We start from the raw sequence: 21,716 nt of genomic DNA on the forward strand, positions 1-21,716 counted from the left end.
AAAAAAATTTAACAAATTTTCTCATTTTGGATAAGGGGTACCATCATCAAAATTTGCGAAAAATGGCCAAAATTTAGCATATCAATGTATGTACATGGATCGATAGGGAATTTTGTAACGAATTCAACGAGATATGGCATTCCACTTTTGGACAACTATTTTTGTTGCTATCGAAAAAAAACGTATTATTTTTTATCAAAAAATCAAAAAAAAAAATGTTGTAAAAAAATCGAATATTTTCAATCGGCGTTTTCGCCATAATGTGAACACAGGTGGATAGGGAATTTCGTTACGAATTCATTCTACTTTTGGACAACTATTTTTACAGCTATCAAAAAAAGCCTCGAAAAAACCATCCACCAGAAATATTAGGGCACTTCAAAGGGAATATATCGCCCAATTTAAGCTTAAACAAAACTCTACTATTTGAGAAGTTCCACTTGCACTTCTTTGTCCATATTATTGTTTTTCCTATCCTTTGTTAGCTTTGTATCCTTTTACTCGCTTATTATTCTCTAGTCAGGCTGCTTAATTTCCTCCACTCCATCTTATTTTCCTGGCCCATCTTCGTCGCTTTAACCCTTTTTTCCCGATTTCATTTTTGGACCTGCCTACTTATTTTAATTTAACCTTTACTTTTCGCCATGGGCTCGGGAAATGCGGGTGGGTTGGGTGGTGTGGGAAATCGGAATACGGTCAAAGTGTTAAGCCATTGTCGCCGTTGTTGGCATCTGTTCCATGTGCCACGACTCGTGCCCACGCAACTTTTGCGCCTCTGCACAATGGAAATATACTATACTATATATGTATGTATATATGTATGTATGTAAAAGGTGGGGGGAAAATGTAGGGAAAAGCCCAGATGACGACGAGGGCACAGAAATTCGCAATTAATCACAATTAAAAACGGCCTGAAGTTTCTTCTTTTTTTTTATACCGCCATGTATACCTTTAACTCATGTACATACATATATACATGGCTATTTTATATATGTATTACACTCTTTTGCACCCTTTGTCCACGTCATCCGTATTTAATTATGGAATGTTAATTTGCTTAGCACTTCAGACCAGCGACTCCAAGTTACCCATTTTTCCCCATTTTTTCCCGCATTTCCACACTTTTCACACAGTTTTTCCAACGCATTTTCCCCGCTCTTCACTGCTGAAGCGCTTAACTGGCTCCACCTGGCGGCGAGTCAGCGAAAATGTGCATGTTTAGTTTTTTGCCATCGCGCCATTAATTTTCAATTAACACTATGCCAGAAGCAGACGGCGCGGACAACGACAATGATTATGGCAAATGGCTGGCGGATTAAGAGTGGTGGTGGGCAAGTGGTGCTCCTTTGGAAGTGGAGGCGGCACCGTCTGGGTCACCGTTAGTCAATGCCACAATGCCCCCCAATCAGGGCGTAAATATGGGTCCAAGTGCCAAGCTGCCGAGGACGGCGTGTCAAAATGATAGCCTGGAAAATGAAGTACCGTGAAGGATACCTTCTTGAATTGGAAATAAGTTGAACTTCATTTCAGTTATTAAAAGATATGGGAATATGGTTTTTGCCAGATGGAAGTAGTATTATATTATAATATTTCATAATTAAATATTTTATTGACTTGCAGGATTGCAGAATAAAACCTATACATTTTGATACCTTTACTAAATAAACTATTTTAAAAACCAATTTATGTATCTGCGTGTTCCATGCCCTTTTCAAACTCACGTTATTTCTTATTTATTGCCTCGTTCGTGCTCTCATTGGCACCCAACTTAACCTGGGCCAACCCAAGTGGTCCTCCCCCAATCCCCAATCCCCAACTAAGCCGAAACCATAACCAGCCCCAACTCCCTTGTCCACCTGTAGTTCATTTCATTTACCGCTTGTTCCTAACAAAGTTCAATCCTTTGTTGTTAACCCACACCCCCCCACCTGTCGTTTGTGCTTACGCCATTAACTTAAAGTGCCATTGCCCCGAGATCGCTGGTGGAGAAGGAGAAACAAGGAGCAGCTGGAGAAGCATCAGAGCATCAGAACATCTGGCCATCTGCGTAGTCTGGGAGCACTTAACTTAAGCGCTCTAATTGTATTAAAAGCGTGTCCTTTCCCGCCTACGGCTGACCCTTACCCTCCCCCCTATATATATCTCTATATCCCGCCATATCCTTAACCGTTTTTCCTTCTGAGCGGACAGAGCAACGCCACATAGTTAACGTTGACGTAATGTCTCGTCTCGTCTCGTCTCGTCTCGATTCGTTTCGTTTCGCTTTTCGTTTTTGGCCTGGGCAGCATCTCGTTTTGGCCCGGCTAATTCGGCTAAGTGATTTTCATGAGTGCGTGCCAGGGCTACAAGGCCCGTATTATCTGACTTAGGGATTAATTAGGGTCATACGAAGGGGGTTCTCTATGCCTCTCCGGCATTGCAATTAGTTCCGATTAACCCGAACATGGCGAAAACTTATTTGTGGAGCTGCATGCGTTTGCAGTGATGCACAGAAAACAGTGATAGAGTCTTACATACATATATTATTGCAATAGGTACATAATTCGTTATTGACAATTACCCGTAATGCTACTCTTTAATTTTTAACTTTCCTGCTGAAATCGCTGACCAAAATCGACGACTTTTCTCGCCGTGAACCCTCCGTTTGTGGCTTTGTTACAACCTTTCCATTCGAAATGCGCTTCGACTCACTTTTTGGCCCACTTTGCCAGCTTCTTCCCGACCGCTCCTCCATCCTCCATCCTCCAGTTTGTGCTTATTTTTGCTTGGAAACGCGAATAACTTGCAATTTCTGGCCGGGGTCTGCCACACACCATACCACACACACAGAACACACACCGCAACGTAGACATTTCATGGCTTTCGCCTGGCTGGAATCCGGGTAAATGTTAATTAAGCATCATTTACGCATTCAGGTCGCCATAATTTGCAGCGACAATGACACTGACAGCGCCACAATGTTGCGACAACTTTGACAAGCCCGCCAGCCAGGACACAGAAACGATGTCCTGGAGACACCGAGACACGGAGACACAGCGCCCGACCCTTTACCCCATTTACCACACTGCCACTCGGCACGCAGTCAAATTTAATGTAACATAAAAGGTTTTCCATTTCATTCACCATCCTACTTAATGTATATCTGGGACGTAATGGTTCCATTAGGACAACCGCAAACGTTCCAGGACATTGCAGTTGACATTTGTCTGTAGGTCTTGGGAAAAAGAAATCGTTCAATAAGCAGATATCTGAAGGAAAGAACTCAGTTGGGAGATATATTGTTTGGACTACGTGGCGTATAATTAATGTTCAAAGCGGCGTGAAGCGGCATTACGCATACGCAGTGTATACCATGTCCAAGATAAGTAAGCGAACTAAACTTGAATATTATGTTATATTTGGCGTTGCCTATAGATATTTTTGCCAATTTATTATTGAAGCAAGCTGGGTACCTCTGTTTCATACTTCGTTGTTCCGGTGCCACACCATCTGCTCTTGGTGTTTCAGTGTCCAAATGTCCAAATGTCCAATGGCCGCTTATCTGTCCCAGACAATGGACAATGTGGCCGTGGATTAGCTCAGCCAAACGGTTATTTAGCGGCATCCAGAGCGAGGATTGTCTTCCCCAACCATCGCCTTCTTTCAAGAACTCCGCCGAATTGTGGCCACAAAGCGGCCGGTGAAGTGCGCCCAACAGCTGGCCAACAAAATTTCGCAATGGCCAACAATACATCCAGCAATCTCCAACAATGCCAACGTCCAACCTCCAAAGACCAACACAAAAAGCAACAAATCGCCAACTGTAGAAACAAAATAATAATAAAGACAAGCAGCAACGTGGAATGGAGGAGCACAATACCGAAATAGCAAATAAAATTGCACAGCAAGGATAAAAATGAAACGAGTGCAAGAGTCGAAGAAGAAGACAAGGACGGAGTCATGGAGTCCTGCGAAAGAATTACGTTAAAAGCCAAGAATAACGATGATACAACAAATATTTCAAGGGGAACAACACGAGATTTACCCTAAAGGAAAAACAAATATAATAGCTAAAAAGTTGGTTAACATATTTATTTTTATAATTATTTACTTGCAGTAGTCTTTTTTTAGAAGTATCAGAGGTAATATATCAGAACTTATATCTTTCTTTAAATCACTATTACTTCTAGTGAATCTAATGATTTTGAATTGCTTTAGTTATACCCGTTACTCGTAGAGTAAAAGGGTATACCAGATTCGTTGAAAAGTATGTAACAGGCAGAAGGAAGCGTTTCCGACCATATAAAGTATATATATTCTTGATCAGGATCAATAGCCGAGTCGATCTGGCCATGTCCGTCTGTCCGTCCGTCTGTCCGTCTGTCCGTCCGTCTGTCCGTCTGTCCGTCTGTCCGTCTGTCCGTCCGTCTGTCCGTCCGTCTGCCTGTCCGTATGAACGTCGAGATCTCAGGAACTACAAAAGCTAGAAAGTTGAGATTAAGCATACAGACTCCAGAGACATAGAAGCAGCGCATGTTTGTCGATTCATGTTGCCACGCCCACTCTAAGTAACGCTGAGTAACGGGTATCAGATAGTCGAGAAACTCGACTACACCGTTCTCTCTTGTTTTCCTAATACAATCACTAAATCTTAAACCCCTTGTTCTTAATTGAAATTTTAATTGTGTTGCTAATTTGTATTGCTACCTTATAAATGATTAAGCTAAGGTTCAAACAGTTTACAGGGTATCGCTGATAAAGTAAGAGGCCAAGCTAGGATCGCAAGTCGCGCACACATATCTCACACCAAATGCAAATAAAACGACGCCTTGGAATTGAAATAGAAATAGAAAATTGCCAAACAAAAATGGCAGCATAAACTTTTGCTGTTTGCCACTTCCGTACGTCATTCGTTCTCCTTTCACCTCCTTTCTCCGTAGGTCGTAACTCTCACACAAACGCACAGACACACAAAATAAGAAAGGAGAAAGCGAATAAGACACAGTGGCACATATACGCACAAAAGTCTGCTGCTTGTCGACATTTTGGTAATAAATTGAGTTTTATGGCAGTCATATTATTCTTTATTAGTGGGTAAGAATTGTTGCCTTTTGTTGGCTTTTGTTGCCGAAACGATGTCTCAACCAGGCCAACATCCTTGCCATCCTTGCCATCCCGAGCATCCTGAGCATCTCGAGCATCCTGAATACTGAGTCCTGAATCCCTAACCCAGAATGGCTAGATGCTACTTGTTCGATACCGAAGTGGCTGCTCTGTGTGGCTTAATTAATTTGGCTGCGTTTTGAGACTTGGTTGTCAATGGATTGGATGGAATTCCCAGAAGCCCTCGACCGAATCAATCAACGACATTGCCTCGTCCCTCGTATATTTCCCAACAACGCTGGTTGCCTGGCTGGCTGGTAAATCAAAAACTCTCATCCAAATTTGGCGTTAAATTAGCCTCGGCTTTCGAACTCCGCGGGCATACTAATCAGCTCCAAGGCGTCCGCTCCAAATGGTCTAATCCGTCAATCGAAACTCGCATTTTCACAGCTGTCAAGGCAAGCCAGATAGGTTTTATGATAATTAACATTGCCCAGAGAAGCACAACGTAATACTTTATAACAAACTGTATAAACTATAAAGCAAATCAATTCTAGGGTTAAGAAAAATATAGTTCTTTAAAATAGAACATTATGTGTACTTTGGAAATGTATATCTACTATTCAAATTATTATTTTAAAAAAATGTTTATTTCTAAATTTGTATACAGTTCTTATTGTTCGAGTGTAACCTTTGATTTAGCACGCAATTTCCTGTTTCTCTCCGTGTAGCAGCGTATCATCAAGGCCATTCAATTAGCAATCATGGAGAGCCCGTCAGCTTCTCGTACCTGATGATCCATGAAACGTTCAAATAGAGCGCCCAAAAACTTTTGCCTCATTTCCGGAAGCACTCGAGTCCTGGATCAGAGAAGCCACAAAACTGTGCATAATGCTCCGCCCGAGTAATTTATCATCCTCAGTTCCAGTTCCAGTTCCAGTTCCCGCGAGGCTGTCGGCCAAAACCAGCGGGTGGTAGTAGAAAAAATTGTTGGGTAGGGCGAGTGGGCCAAAAACCTTTTTGGGGGGGCAAATGGAATGTTGGGCGGTGGCCGATGATTAATTGCTTGAATGTCCAGTCGAGCAGAAAATTCACAAAACATTTCCATCATCAAAGCACAACTGATTTTTCTGTGGAAAAGTGAATCCTGTCAACGATGAAACGAAGCCAGACTCAGACAGCTCTTCAAGTCCAATGCAGGAATATTGCTCGCTGTCTCGGTTTGATTTCAAGTTATTTGGCTAATTGCGGACATAGTTTATTTGCCTTCAAATACATTCGTTGCTAATTGCACATTTCAAATTTCAAATTTCAAATTCAAATTTCAATTCCTTTGATTGCAGACTAATTAAATACTTAATTGCCATATATTTGGTTTCACTTAACAACTTGCCTGTACGCAAACGAACAAATCTCAAAGAAAACAAGTTAAAGGGGTTATTCCGGAATTGCTCACTTCAGACACTTATTATTGCGCAAAATGACAAACTTGTGAATAAATCAGCGGGTAAAATCTGAGGTCAACTGCATCTTTTTTTTGTGCTTTTAATTATAATTAGGTTACATGTTAAATATTTAAGTTGAACATGCAATGCTATTTTTTTATTTGAATGGTGGAGGGCTTTTAGTTATCACACATTTTAGATAATATACATATACATAGCAGTAATGTAATCAATAGTTGTCAAGAGTTGAATATATTTATTTATTTAAAAATCCACCACTGCCACATTTGCCACCCAACTACTCTAAAAGCAGAAACTCGTTGTCAAAATTTTCGGCACATTGATCATGGATTTGGAGCAAAACCTGACCGCCGCCATGATGCAGTCGTCCACGGAGGCGGGCAAGTCGGAGGAGGCGTGGCCGGCGGACGCCCACCTGCATCATCCGGCGGAGGACAATCAGCTCCTGTTGCCGGAACACTCCAGCTGCCTGGCGGTGAAGACCTATCTGCGCATGTGCAATCTGCCATTCACGGAGCAGATCAGCGACAATGCGGAGTTTATGTCACCTGGTGGTCGGTTGACCCACCTGCCGCTGCTCCGTTTGGGTCCGGTCAAGACTTTTGCCGAATTCGAGCCAATTGTGGCCCAGGTGGAGGTCATGCAAGGCAGCAATGCGCTGGGCAGTTGGATGTCCGAGGATCAGCGCGATGACATCCGCTGTCTGGTGAACTATGTGGAAAATGTCTTCACCCTGGCGGAGATCCACATGAGCTATGTGGACGAGGGAAACTACCAACTGTACACGGCCGCCCGCAGTGCAGCGGCTCATCCGTGGCCATTGAGTGCGATTCGTCGGTTTGCCAAGCGGAAGGATGCACAGAGGATTCTGAAGGTGTACCAGTGGCAGGATCTGGATAACGATCAGGTGATCCAGGAGGTGGGCATCTGTGCCGATGCATTGATCGCTGAACTGGACGAGCACCATGAGAAGGGCTATCTCGGCGGATCACGGCCATGCGAACTGGACGCCCTGGTCTTTGGCCATGTGGCAGCCATAATGAGCACCAAACTTCCCAACATGGAACTGGCCGAGGTACTGGCCACCTATCCACGTCTCTTGGCCCACTGTCGCCGCATCGATGAGAGCCTTTTCGATGGCAAACTCCTGACCAGCGTGCTGGAGGAGCAGAAGGAGGAGTCGGAGTAGCAAAAATAAAATAAAGGAAAGGAAAGGAAAGGAAGCGAAAGGACAGGACTCGGAATCCCTCTGCCCCGGAACAAAGGATTCTTATTGTTTTTTTATTTGGCCAGGGTCGGGATGGCAATCAAAAATATGCAAAGCATTTACAATAAAAACGGCAGACAAGTCGGAGGAGTGGGTTTGGTATGGGAAGTGGCACGGGGAAACTGGAGGCAGAGTTAAGCCAGCGCACAATGCCATAAAATACAGCAACAGACAAGGCGAACACTAAAGAAATTTCCACCTCAAATCGAGACAATCAAATAAAGTGAAAAATCCTAATACAAAATTGTTGATGTAACAGTTGAATTTCGAAATTGCATAACTAAATGTTTCTTGCATAACTTGAAAATAATGTAAATGTAAAATCCATACTAACAAGTCAGAGAAAAATTACATCTTGTATTAATAATTTTATTTTTTAAGTGTAGTAGGCAGTAGATTCGGCGCGGGCTGGCATTCAATTTAAGTTCGCCCTCGACTTGTAGGTTCGATTTTATGACTGGCCCAAAGTCACCAATCTCAATGCAGAGTTCCCTGGGCGTAGAGTTAACGGGTCTGCGGGTACGGGACTCCAGTACTCCGGCTAACCCGTGTGACATGGCCGCATCGTTCGGACAATCAGGGAACCATCATCGACATCGACATCGACATGGACATGGACGGGTCCGCTGTCAGCCAGCTTCCCAAGTTTTCCTACCATTTTGCCGCTCCCCCCATTTGTGCTTTGCAATCAGAAACTCATCATGGCCTATTGATGATTTTTTCCGTTCTTCTTTTTTGTTTGTGTTTTTGTGTTTTGGCCTTTTCTACGACTCCCAGAGGATAATCTTCGCTGGCCTTGATAGCTGTCCCTGGACTTGGTAATTTATTGGAATTTGCCAAAAGGATTAAGTACGCCAATAAGCGTTGCTCAACGTCAATGAGCGCGTGAGCTCCATCTCAATCCCCAACTCCTTCATTTTGAAACTCGTTTTCGTCCTGCCGCCATCGGAATGGGAAGCATCAGACATCAGACATCAGACGGCATCGTCATTATCGTTGCTGCCGGCCATTTTCAGCCCTTTCGTCTGTTTCCGCTTCCGCCCGACTTCCGGTTTGGAGTGTTAGTGTTAGTGTTAGTGTTAGTGCGTGTGGGCTGCACACTTAGCTGCCAGAAAACCGATAAACGTGACCCCTGTCGAATGCCAACCTGATTTGTGTGGATTAATATTTCAATTTCGACACGTGCGCGCTGGTGAACATCACTTTATCATTTGTTTATATATATGTATATTACAAAAAAGACTTCGACTAATAAATAAAATAAGTAATTTTTCAAAACTGGAGACGCCGGGAATTGAACCCGAGACCTCTCACATGCGAAGCGAGCGCTCTACCGCTGAGCTACGTCCCCTCTTACGTCATTGGACTAATTAATGACTTCACCTAAGCTAATATTAATATACTAGAAAATAAAATAAATAAAACAAATTGTGTTAAGAGTCGAGTCTCTCTCTTTTAACAAATAAAAAGCTTTCATACGTCCGGGAAGACAAACGGACAGATCCTGATGAAGATTTTATATAATTTACGGAACTTAGCTAACAAAAAATGTTGGTTTCAAAAAATTTAGAATGGAAACGCCGGGAATTGAACCCGAGACCTCTCACATGCGAAGCGAGCGCTCTACCGCTGAGCTACGTCCCCTTCTCTTATGTTGATTTGCATAATGATTTATTTTTAGTGAACAGGACTTTTTGTACTAATGTACTAATCACTAGCCGAGTCGATTTGGCCATGTGTGTCCGTCCGTGCGTCAAGCTGTCCGTATAAACGGTGTGATCTCCGGAACTATAAAAGCTAGAAAGTTGAAACGAAGAATTAAGAATTTCAAAATTTCTTACTGAGTAACTGGTATCTGATAGTAGAGAACTCGACTACAGCGTGTTCTCTTATTAACTTTTCAGTGTACATAAGTTCTTAATGATTTCATTCTAATCACCGGACATTATTCACTCGATATTTATAACTGAATAGGATTCAGCCACTTTGTTTTCCGAGATCACACTCAATATAACCCTCAGACAATCGCTTTTGTCTTCAAATGACCATGGTACTCGAGGCCTCGAGCCATCTCAACCTGAACTTTTACGTCACGTTGTGCTTCATCGCTTTATTCCGAGCTGAGACGCCCGATTATCCATCATCCGGATCCGTGGAGTTCCCGTCATCATCAGCGACCTTCAGCTTGCATTTGCCGCTCGCATCTTCCGCTCGCCCGAGTAACCCTAATGGAAAGTATATAAAACACAATTTGTTTTCATTTTGTTCACCCACAGAGTCGCTGAGCGACTATTCCGACTTTCTCCGGCTTTTCTCGATTCATCCAACCCAGGCCACCCACAAATTTTAGCGACTTTCCCTGCCGCTGGCCTAAAGTTTTCAGCGCCATATCCTGCAGATCCTTGTAGCATCCCGAATTCAGCATTCTGTCAGCTTAACCGCTGCCACTTGCCATTGTTGGCTGTTTATTTTGGTAGTCGGGCTTGTTGCGAAAACTTTTGCACATGCCACGCCCAGAAGCCCCAAACGCCCACAACCACGCCCCCTGCCGCCCGTCTGACTGCCGTAGGGCGACTAAACAACAGATAGACTAAACGGGACAAAAAACACGGCGGGTATGCATTAAGCTATATATATATATATATACACACAGATGTGCACTTTAAAAAAATATTTGCAATCATTGTAATGAGTTAGTATATCAATAGAATTTATAGTAGCAATAAAGGGTAATGGGAGTTGCGTTTATTAAGTTATTCAAGTTGTTCTTTCTTTAATGTTTCATTAATGAAATACTTGACATACTTGGACATATGTCTTCTTTTTTTTTCAGTGCGCAGCATTTATACATGGAAAAGTTCTACGCCATGGCCTGGTCAAAAGTGGGGGGGCTTTTGGGCCAAAACTTTCTATAGCCTACAAATTTTCTTTTGGCTCCAAATTGGCTGAGGGAAGAAAGTTTTACTTGCGGCTACTTTCGCCGCTGCTCGGTCACCGATGTCGCAGCAAGATGGCCTAGTCCATCTATATCCACATCTTTATCTCCTTTGCCAGCTTCATTCGCCTCTTTCTGCGCCTCCTTTGCTGGCCAGAAAGGACCCAGTGCAGTGATTAGGCAATAATTCTGTGGCACGCAAACGGCGCACATATTAACCCGCCCCAGGAAATATGGCGTGTCATTGAACAACTCAATATCGCAGGACTCCCAGCCACCCAACTCACCCACTCACTTACTTACTCGTTGGACCGCGGGCTCCACGACTTGGATTCGGTTGTTAGGCAAATCACGTAAATTCCTTTAAACGAATTACTTTCAAATTACCGAAAATGTTGGGATCGACTGGCTGCCTTCCTCTTTTTGAGCAGGTGCTTGTGTGCTCTTTGCTCTTTTCCCACAAGCGACAACAATGGGCGGGAATTTTGGCAGAGAGTTTTAAATAAATATTATTGCGTGTAATTTATATGAAAAGTTTGCGTCTCGTATTCTTCTTAGCTTGTGATTTTCCGATTTTTATACCCATGGTTGTAGCCATGATTTTCGGCTGAGAAAGCAAACAAAAACTGGGTCTCAATTTATGCAGCTACAACAAAAGCGGTCGCAGTTTATAAAGTAGCAACAAATAATTGACCACCCACACATGCGGGGGGCGGGGAAAATTGTTGCCGCTTTCAGTGGTTAAAAAAAAAAAACAAAATATAACCAAACAGAACCAAACAGAAAAGGAAAAACTGCGAGCAGAGAAAACTCAGCGGAAAAACCCGCTCAAGTGGCAATCATCATGATGTTGCCGCCGCCGCTGCTGATGATCATCATTGCGGGCTGCACTTGGCAATTGTTGCCACCAAAAAAAAAAAAAAGAAAGAAAGGTGGGGTCCAAACCCCCCATAAATCCCCAACCCCCTGCTTCCATCATCGTCCTGTTGAGTGCTTAAAAACACATTGCACGTTCAAATTGAAGTGGAAATGCAACGAAATGCATATAAAAGCCCAGAAGTCCTTCTAAAAAAAGATATCTCCTGGAAAACTCTTAAAAGATATTATTTAACAACAAATATAAGCTTGGTATTTATAATCATAGACATTACAATAATAAATACTTAATCTTAAATTTAAAAAACACATATAGGCAAACACCTTCCAGTCTCAGAAATTTTGTAAATTCTTATAAAATCTTCTATGAACGAACAGCTACCATTTTGCAGTTGTATTCTTTATCAGGATCAAATTCCTAATGAATGGGGCAACCAAACCCCGATAATTGGAGAGCCCCAGTGATTTGCGTCTAAATCCTTAAACATCGCTTATTTATGAGATTAGATAAATACTGTTTTGATTTTTTGTTAGGCAATTTAGACGGGGAAATCGTTTATCGGTACGTGGCGAAAGCACGGATACATTGGGGTTTATACATTGGCTTTGCTCGCCGACCGGCTTGTTGTTATTGGATCCACCTCTCGACCACCCAGGCAGTCATTCCAACTACCTTTAGCCAGCCAAGCCACCCCAAGCCACCCCAAACCACCCAGAACCACCCAGAACCACCTGGTCACGTGGCGTCGGCGATAACAAACAAATGCAATTATGGATTTACGCGGCGTATGCGCAATATTTATATGTTTTTTACGCTGCCGCTTGTGGTTGCCTTAAATTTTAATTGAGTTGCTTGTGCAGCTGGCAGGCCAAACAGAAAAACATTAGTTGTATCTGTATCCGTATCCGTATCTGAATCTGAATCGGAATCTACGAAGCCTGAACCATATAAAATGTGGCCAAATGAAATGTGTGGGTTGGCGTGAAGGAGGAAATTGATGCGCTTCGGGTGCAAAAGACATCAAACACTTGAAATATTTTGTGTAAACTTGAAAAATGACATGAAAGCGGCCTGAAATAACAGGCCAAATGTCGTGGGGGGAGTGGGGGGAGTTGGTTGTTTATTTTTTATTCGAGCGGATGGATGGCAGAATGGCATGCAAAAGTAAACAAACAATTTGCGGGTCTTGTCTCTGACATATGAGCTCGAATATTTCTGGAGGGGCGCAAAAGGGGAGCTGTGACCGAGGTCTCCGGGTCACGGGGATCTCACATCTTACTCGATGTCTCCTCGAGCTGCTGAGTGGCGTGCGAGTGGGTGTGCAAAGTGTTTCTGAAAGATGATTGATACGATTTGGAGTGCCAGTCCCAGGGCCGCCGACATCCGTTTCATCCCTCGATCCGCTCCTGAATTTGCCGCTCTGGGGCGCCGCATAAACGGCGGCGTAATGAAGCGGAAATCGATTTGCGAGCGCGCTCGCGTCTTCAACCCGTGCAACCCGGGAAATCGCTCGTCGGCAGCGGGCGTGCGTGAAAAGTTTGACAGCAGCCAGGAGCAGGCTACCAGCAGCCACCCAACCACCCAGGCAGCACCACCCGCACCGCCATCAAAAACCACAGGCAACGAAAATATATTTGTTTAAAAACATCGCCAAAATAATATTTAATAAGCAAACTATTTCTCTTTGCTTTTCTGGGGTTGCTAGAAATGCAATGTTCCTGGTTATCTGTACACAAACATAATATGATTTAATTAAATGGCACTTTTTCCAGTGCACCCCTTTTTGCTCCTTTTCCCGAAAAGCGTAAACAAGAAAATATTAAGCAGCTGCGAGAGCAAAACAAAAACGTAACGCTGCCGAAAAAGAAAAAAACTTGGAGTAGGGAAAACGAAGTGCGCGAAGCAAGTTTTCCGGGTGGGGAAAAACAAGCGAAATAAAGTAAAGAAACGAAATGAAAAGAAAGGAAAGGAAAGGAAAAGGGAAGCAAAAGTTGCTGGGGGAGGGGAGTGAGTGAGTGGGGAAAGCGATTTCCGCCGCTCGCTCGTAACTTTTCACTTAAGCATTTTTGTCACGTCTGCCATTTTTCCTTTTCCCCATTTTCCGGCCCACCCGCGCCTATCCAAAAGCCTTGTGTAATACATTTTTGTAATATTTACTCTGCGCTTTGTTGGATCTCAGGCGCATCCTTGATCGGCATGGGTATATACACTTTTGGCCAACTTGGAACATCTCCATGCTCCTAACATTTCACTTTCGCCCACTTGACAGCAAAAAAAACCTTTGCATCAGGGCATTGGAAATTCGCTTTTTGCCAAACAACAAGTTGAGTTGATTTTCTTTTTTTTTTATACACACAGACATACGTATTTGTTGTTGTTTATTTTACGCCAACCCAGATTCCCAGTGACTTGGTGTCCTTTTCCGGGTTCCGGCCGGTTCCTTAATTTCTTTTCGTGTTTTCTTTTTATATATGTATGTATGCACACCCGCTCTTTGATTTCCCCGCCAGGCGAAAATCATATTTTATTGTTATCGAAATTTAGTGGCGTCCCCATAAACATCGATGCTTTTTTCCTTCTTTCGTTTTGGGGTTTGGGTTTGGGCTTGGGTCTGGGGTTTGGGTTCGGGTTTCGGGCTTAGGGATTTGGCTTTAAACCCCTTGCAGCCCACCCATCCATCCAGCGAAAACAGGAATTGTGATCCATAACTCCGCCGTAAACTGGGTCAACTCCCCGCTCCTAACTCCTAACTCCTAACTCCTAACTCCTAACTCCTGACTCCATTCTCCGTTTTCCGGAGCCGTCAGCCTGCCAGCACCGGCGACAGTTTGGATTAACCCGGCTGCTGGAACATGGCCTCGATTTGCAGTGTCATCCGGAACCGCGGGCCGTGCAAAATTAGCTGGGACAGCACCGAAGTCTCACCGGGCATAGTCGGTTTAGCACCGGAACTCCCCAGATCCGATCTGAAAGTGCGGCAAACACAGAGTTACGGGCAGCAGGTTAAACGATATAGAGCTGCCAATAAATTGCAGCAGATAGAAAAGTGCACCGAAATGGTTGCGATAATGCTTGCATATGATGAATGCACAGCTGTTATTCGATATAAATTATTATTCGATATAAACCGAATCAAATATTAACCGAGTGTGAACAACAATGACCAACGAAGCAATAAAGATACAAATTTAAAGGAGCTAAGAAATTTAAAGCTTTCCTTAAAGGGTATATAAGCCTTACGAAAATAGATAGTTATAAGCAGCTTTCTTAGCTCTTGAATTATGTTAGCAGATGTCAGAAGCTTCACCCTACGAAATAACATTTGACAAGGGTCAACACTGCGTATTAGTAATGTAGTGAATAGTAAGCTAATTCCACATATTCTTACCAAGTTTAGAGGCACAATTGTTTGAAATAATAACCGTGTGAAATAATTTGAATATCCTATGAGCTTTCCTTGAATCCATTCCCCAAACACCTTAAGTTGAGCACTCGAGTTGGGATCAACCTAATGGCCAACAAATAATGTATGGCCTTTATTGGCTTTGTATTGCGTATTATTTGCTTTTTGTTGACCCGCAATCTTTATGGCCTTGTTAGGCCACCGAAGGAAATCAACAAATCATCCGAGCACTCTTAGACATTTTCATTAGCCGCAATTTGGGCATTAAAATTTCAGTTGGCCCGCTCTTGCCACCTCGTATATTTTATGGGGCTCGACACCTTCCTCGAAATTGGGAGCATAAATTGTCGAGTGCGGCAGTCAACTGGCTAAAACTAAGCCGGCAATCCATCAAACTGGCAAGTAGCTATATACACACATATATAGAGTAGTATACATATATATATTTATGTGGGGTATATAAAGCACAGACCGCAAATGTGCCAAATGAGAGGCTTTCGGTTTTCTATTAACTGTCAGCCGTTTAATTTACAAGCACTTTTTGAGCATCTCAGTCGCAGCAGGGGTGTCGAAAAAGGGGGGCAAGTTCAGTACTCAGTACTTGGTGCTCGGTACTCGGTATTCGGTATTCGAAGGGCCTTTTTGAGGGGGGGGAGGCGTGCAGCTCTGGAGGTGACCAATAAATTAAGAAGCAGACGAGAACGGAAATGAAATGTCTGTGTGTCGGTGGCGGGGATCGGAAGTGCGGTTTTGGTGGGTGAGTGGGTTGAGTGGGTGGTGCCGTGATGCCGTAGGTGGGTAAGGTGGTTTAAGTTGCCCCCGTTAAGGACAGCCATCCATGCCCCCCGCCCACTTTCCCTCCGCACAACTGGCAACTGACATTTGCCCGCCTTCGTCCATTTCCATGTCGCATGTCAAGCGATGCGAATTCTAATTAAAATTTAATTGTTTACACTTTTCGGCCAACGAGCGGAAATGGGAGCGGAAGTGCCAAAGGCTTGGCCTGCACTGTGAGAAAATTTAAGCCAAATCAGAACCGAAATCTTGAGAAAATATATAAGAGTGGTGAAAGGTAATATATATAGCGGTACGATTAATTGAATAAGAATTGAATTTTCGAATTACTAAAATGCTTAAAAACCTAAGTACATATTTTTTACATTTATTTTATGCGATTTGGCTTGGCAATATGATTACCTTGTTCTCAAAGATACAGATTTTTAATTTTTTTGTATTTTTTTTTCCTTGTATTCCTGTGGTCTCCGCCCCATCCGACATTACCTCCCCCTTTTTTTTCTGATTGTCCGAGGTTCAGGTCCGTGGCCATTAGGTCTAAGTATTGTCGTGCTTGGCGCGTTTAATTGTCGCTTGGCCTGATTTACATGGACGGCGACAAAAGTTCGCAAGTCCAACATCTGGAACGGTGGAGGGGGGGTAATGCTTTTGGGGCCAGTGGGGTTCCTTTGCTTGCTTCAAGCAGAATGGGCGGAGGTGGCCGGGGGGGGTTGGGGTTTGTCAACTCGAACGTGCCTCGCATGCCAATGGAATGCTTATCAAAGTATATAAAATTCATAGAAATTATGACGCGAGCGCAGAAAGTTGCAAGAAAAAGACGTTTGACGTTGACACAATGTTGTTTCTCTGTGTGAGTTTGTGCGTCTGTGTGCCTATGTGTGTGCCTGTGTGTGTGTGTGTGTGTGTGTGTAATCGAGGGGCCGCTGGGGCGTGGCCAAGTTGTGTGCTTAAGCGTTTTATTGTCTTTAAGCTTCATTAAGTCAAATGGCGCTATCGTTTAGCCCAAATGAAAAGCACATCACGCAGCGCCGAAATTAAAGCGCTTCCAATAGCCCAGACTTTGGCAGTTACCTTAAGAAAATAATCTGTCTTCTTAATTAGCGAAAAAAAGTTACAAACTGACTGCTATGTTCAAAAAGCAGTTTGAAAAACCGCATATACTCCATAATTTAATACTGTATTCATTTCCAGCACTACTCCTATACTCGCCAACAAAAGAGTAACACATCGCGGGAGTGTGTGTCCTTTTTGCCGCCTGGCAATTAAAAAGTTGTCGCCTAACGATAAACGCGCGAAATCGAGTTAGAATGCTGCAGCAAATTAAATTAAGCACGAAACTTTTGTCGCAACGAGAATATACAGTCGTCGCGAGAAGTCCAAAGACTTTCCTTTGGAATGGAAACAAAAAGAATCAGGGGAGCGACTGTATTCGCTATATTTCTGGATAGCTATTTCTGGAACAGCTACATGTCACTGAGAATTTTGAACATCCTTAGACGGCTCCCATCATGTTCATCAAACAAAGAAAATCCTGCGTCCCTTATTGCATACCGATCAGTCGCTGGAGGAGCCGCTGCACGCAGAGGACACAGCACATGCTGGACAACTTGAACCAGAGGACCATCAAGGGGATCAGGCCTATCTCGAGTTGACGCATGACATCGAATGCCAGGATGAACACATCGATGGTCAAGGTGGTGCCACAAAGCAGCACCCAGGGATTAATGTAATGCGGCTTCATCTGGATTAAATATGATTTTCGCTTTGCATATGTATTTCAATATATATAAATATATTTAGTCTTAGTACTTACGAATACCAAGGCGTATATCATTAGTGTCCACGCCTTGGTCAATAAAAAGCATTCGGCGATTCGAAAGCGGCGCATTTGATTGCCACTCAAATTCATGACTTTCCTTGGCCGCCCCATCCTCACCAGAGGAGTGCCGTATTTCCGAAAGGAAAGGTCAATGATTTTCAGAACATTGTAGAGCTGCGAGTTTGAGGAAGGTGTAAAAGGTCCTTCGCTAGGTAAAGGAATTTCCATTTGCTTACCGCTCCAAGGACACTGATGCCGAGAACATAGTAGAACAGTTTCGAATTGAAATCAGCCGGGAACTTCCAGATGGAGTAGGTTTCGCAACTGGATATGCTTATGCCCAGGTAGGTGCGCACCACGTGGCAAAACAGATCATTGATTTGCCCGATGCAATTCATGGCGAAGTGAGTTAAAGTTGCTACAAAGAGATTTACAAAACTAATAAAAGATCTTGGAAATAATTGTTTGTAAGTGAGTGTTTCGATCAAACCAAAGGGCACTGACTGACTGAGAGACAAGGAATGAGAAACTGTAAAGATTAGGGCATTAAATCATGGCCAACTACTCCCGCTGGCTTTCCAAATACAGGGACAAAAAGATGACACGACGAGAAGGACGACGACGGTGATGATGATGATGGTCGGCCTCCAGGAGCTCCACTCGCAGCTCCTCCTGTCATTTGTGGCTGCTGGTCTGCTTCATTGGTTTTTGATTGTGTTTGGCTGCCTTATTTATTTATGGCCAATGAGTCCCAGTCCATTGTGGGCCAGCAGCAGCGGAAGGGGGGCAGTGGTTGCCAAAGCTTTCATAAAATATTATATCTTGTTTTTGCTCACCAAGACGCACAGACACATTGATATCCTGCGCTGGAAAAAAACATTGGCGTGTGTATTAAATTATTTTGATATTTATATAGATAATAGATTTAATTGAAATAGATGAATTGCATAATATTACATTCGAGAAAAGCGTATATACATTTGTCATACCATGTTTTTATTATTATTTAAAAAAACCGTTTGCAAGATTTTCCTGAAGTGTATCTATGTGTTTGCGCACATAAGCTCGGTCCAACTCATGAAGAGCCTTCGCTCACAGCAAAGTTAAATTGCAAACAACAAGGAGAACAGGATGAGATGAGGAAGTGAAGCCGGCGCCAGGAGCAGCACCAGCAGGAGCAGGAGCAGGAGCTGGAGTTGAGAAAATCGAGCTGGGAATAGGGAGCTGTGGATCAGCCAGGAAAAGCGTTGGAAAACTGGGCGGGAAGTGCTGGCTGGGGGGCAAGTTGTGTGGCGAAGTTCGCTGGCTTTTTGTATAACTTTTGATTAATAGAGCGACGACGAGGCTGCCAGGCAGCTGTCGTTGGCATAATTGCACCACACACACATACACACACCCACACACACCTCCTGACCCCTGACCGCCGCCCCAGCTCCCTTGGCCTGCACATGACAAGAACTTCGAGCTTGGAGCTGAAACTTCTTACGCTAAATTGGTTCCGTTGAAAACAAGTGCCCGGACTAGTGTGAGAAAACGGAAAAGGGTATGTGAATGGGTTTGAACTCAAGTTCGGTTTTGCATCGGTTTTTGGCGAATCTGCAGCAGGAGGATATACTCTACAGGACTACGGGCGAAACAAGAGCTCGTCGGGATGGCAGACAAATGCACTTATGCAACGCGGCTAAAGACACAACATAAAAACAAACAACTTGGCCCATGTCTGCTCTATCCGATTTCCATATGCCCATGCCGCCTTCAAGGCGTCTTCATCCTGTACCCCTACCCCTAAGTCCTTCCACTTGGAAGGAGTGGATCCATGCCTGCCCATTGTAAGAACACCGAAAACTACAAGCAGATCACAAATGCTGCACGGTGTGGGGCGTGGACAAAAAGCCAGGCTGTTACACTCTGCTACACGGAATTGCTCGTTCGCTCCCCTGACAGATGGATTAAGGTCGCTGAAATTGGGGTCGAAAGTTTTGTGGGGTTGCTGCTCTGTGTGCCTGATAAGGGGTTTTTTTTTTTTGGGGGCCTTATCGGCTTAGCAGGCCATATGATTCATGGCCTGGATTTACTGCACTACTGCATTTATTTTGCGATTATAAATGCCCTCGACCACAGACAGTTTTATTTTTAATTGATAGAAATGCAATTTTCTTACATTTTTGACAGTTATCTCGTATGATTTGAAATGAAAACGTTTATATTGCTTATATTAAAGAAGCTTAGTGAGTCAAAAGGTTTGAAGTAGTCGTCTTATAATTACACTGAAACAATAATATTAAATCTGGCATTTATGTGACGAAGAATAAGCCTTCAAAATCATTTATTACAATGTGAAATGTTTTATGTGTAACCAAATGAATGGGATTTGAATAAATAACTATAGAGGGTTGTCAATCCTAATCCATATAACTTTGCTCTTGCAAATAAACATTTACATTGGCCAGCTGCTCGATGAAATGTCCAGTTGAGATTTGTGCATGATTTGCTTTGCGGTCGGGCCATTTAATTGCATTTGAGCTGCCGTCAGTTGGCCAGTTGGCCAGCACAACTAAAACGTTGGCTATAACGTTGGCAGATGGCTATATGGCTACATGGCTACATGGCTATGTGGCTGTACGGACGTGGACATTGACATGGGCAGGAACATGGCAATCAGCGGCGACGGGGCTTAAATCAAATTTAAAGCTCTGCTGTGTCCTGATAAATTATCCATGCATGCATATTACTCGCGGAGGGACGCCTGCCCCAGCAACTACAACTAAAACTGCACATGGCATAATGCATGCACACTTAAGGCCTCGAGAGTGCCAGCCAAATGGCATGGCAGAGACGGATGCGCAGCCAGATAGCGCGGGCAACAGAGATGGCAGAGACCACAACCAGAACCAGAACCAGAACTATAGCCTTAGCCATAGCCATAGCCATACCATAACCATAACTGAAACCAGAACCAGAACAAGTACCAGGACCAAGACCAAGACCCTAACCTAAACTCCAAAACCCAACCCAGCCCGGCATTTCTCATCTCAACTCAACTCAACTCAACTCAGAAAGCTTAGCAAAATACTTTCATAATAATCTTTATGGCACAACGAGGAAAATAGAAAAAAGCAGTGGGCAAAACTGTTACCAAAAAAAAAAAAAAAAAAAAAAGAGCCAAACGGAAAACACACGGCTAAGCGAATTGCACAGGACGAAATTGAAAGGCAAAATATATTTTTTGAGAAAGAAAAATCAGTATAAATAGAGAGTATTCGATTTGGAATGAAATTAGTTCACAATAATATAATATTAAATTATTCTAAGTACCAAACAACATTATTATTCTTTCTAAATTTAAATATCTTGAGCAGAAGAAAGGAAATCTTCACATATTAAATTCGGGTAATATGATAAAAGTTGTAGCATTTTTTTCTCTGCCCGAATCCCGCAGAAGGGCAACCGAATGGAAATTGCCAGTGGTGGGGTTTTCAAGGGGGTTCCTTAGCACAAAAAAAAAGGAGAAAATATATAGAATGAGAGCGGGGGGTGAAGTGCGCTGTACACTGTGATTTGCCTGCATGTTTTTGTTGCTATGCGCACTCCATGTAGTTGGTTTTTTATGAAGCCAACGGCGGCGAGCAAATGTATACTACACCCCAATCTCGCAAACCCCTGCCCCCACCCCACCCCCGCACTTTTTTTCATGGGCGTGCGGCGAAAGGGGGCGGGCCAAGTTACCGGGCTGCCGAGCAGCAGGATTTTCAGGTTTGACGTGTTTTTGTGAGATTAAGTTGCGATAATAAATCGCCTGCTTCCTGGGGAAGTAACAACTTACCCGGAAAATCCTACGAATAACTCAAATACGACAGTTTGCATTTCTTTTGCATTTTCCCCCTACATCCTGCTTAAACAAATAATCGGGAAAATGCTTAGAAAATATGTGTGGCATTTTTGTTATGTTTTGTTAAAAGGTTCCCTTCTCTAAATGCAATGTTACAGCAGTATTAATCAAGCCACTTTACTGCAGTTTCTTAAGTTTCTATTGCTTAAGTCATAATATTTAACTTTCCGTGACAATGAAATA

At 43.3% G+C, this 21,716-nt stretch overlaps 2 protein-coding genes and 2 non-coding genes across 4 annotated transcripts; 1 reads left to right on the forward strand and 3 right to left on the reverse strand.

Moving 5' to 3' along the window:
• The first annotated feature begins 6,759 nt into the window (after positions 1-6,759).
• LOC120457097 (metaxin-2) lies at positions 6,760-7,899 on the forward strand. Its single transcript, XM_039644286.2, has one exon. It carries the CDS (start codon positions 6,874-6,876, stop codon positions 7,735-7,737), a length of 864 nt encoding a protein of 287 aa, XP_039500220.1. The 5' UTR covers positions 6,760-6,873; the 3' UTR covers positions 7,738-7,899.
• Positions 7,900-9,094: 1,195 nt separating this feature from the next.
• Positions 9,095-9,166, reverse strand: Trnaa-cgc. Its single transcript has one exon. It is a non-coding gene; the product is annotated as a tRNA-Ala (tRNA).
• Positions 9,167-9,387: 221 nt separating this feature from the next.
• On the reverse strand, positions 9,388-9,459 carry Trnaa-cgc. The gene has a single exon. It is a non-coding gene; the product is annotated as a tRNA-Ala (tRNA).
• Positions 9,460-17,236: 7,777 nt separating this feature from the next.
• On the reverse strand, positions 17,237-18,157 carry LOC120455958. The gene is made up of 3 exons (XM_039642500.2): positions 17,881-18,157; positions 17,639-17,818; positions 17,237-17,566 (listed from the first exon to the last, which is right to left on the reverse strand). Exons 1-3 carry the CDS (start codon positions 18,040-18,042, stop codon positions 17,366-17,368), a joined length of 543 nt encoding a protein of 180 aa, XP_039498434.1. The 5' UTR covers positions 18,043-18,157; the 3' UTR covers positions 17,237-17,365.
• Between the last annotated feature and the right edge of the window lie 3,559 nt (positions 18,158-21,716).

This window comes from Drosophila santomea, chromosome X (genome assembly GCF_016746245.2).
Source record: "Drosophila santomea strain STO CAGO 1482 chromosome X, Prin_Dsan_1.1, whole genome shotgun sequence".
In the NCBI taxonomy this organism is placed as follows: domain Eukaryota; kingdom Metazoa; phylum Arthropoda; class Insecta; order Diptera; family Drosophilidae; genus Drosophila; species Drosophila santomea.

Bases quoted from the DNA above. Each gene is read 5' to 3' on its own strand.
- LOC120455958 (XM_039642500.2), bottom strand. From the start codon at position 18,042: ATGAATTGCATCGGGCAAATCAATGATCTGTTTTGCCACGTGGTGCGC. The intron at 17,819-17,880 runs GTAAGCAAATGG...TCAAACTCGCAG, and splicing joins GCATCAGTGTCCTTGGAGCG to CTCTACAATGTTCTGAAAAT. The intron at 17,567-17,638 runs GTAAGTACTAAG...TATTTAATCCAG, and splicing joins TGATATACGCCTTGGTATTC to ATGAAGCCGCATTACATTAA.
- LOC120457097 (XM_039644286.2), top strand. From the start codon at position 6,874: ATGGATTTGGAGCAAAACCTGACCGCCGCCATGATGCAGTCGTCCACG.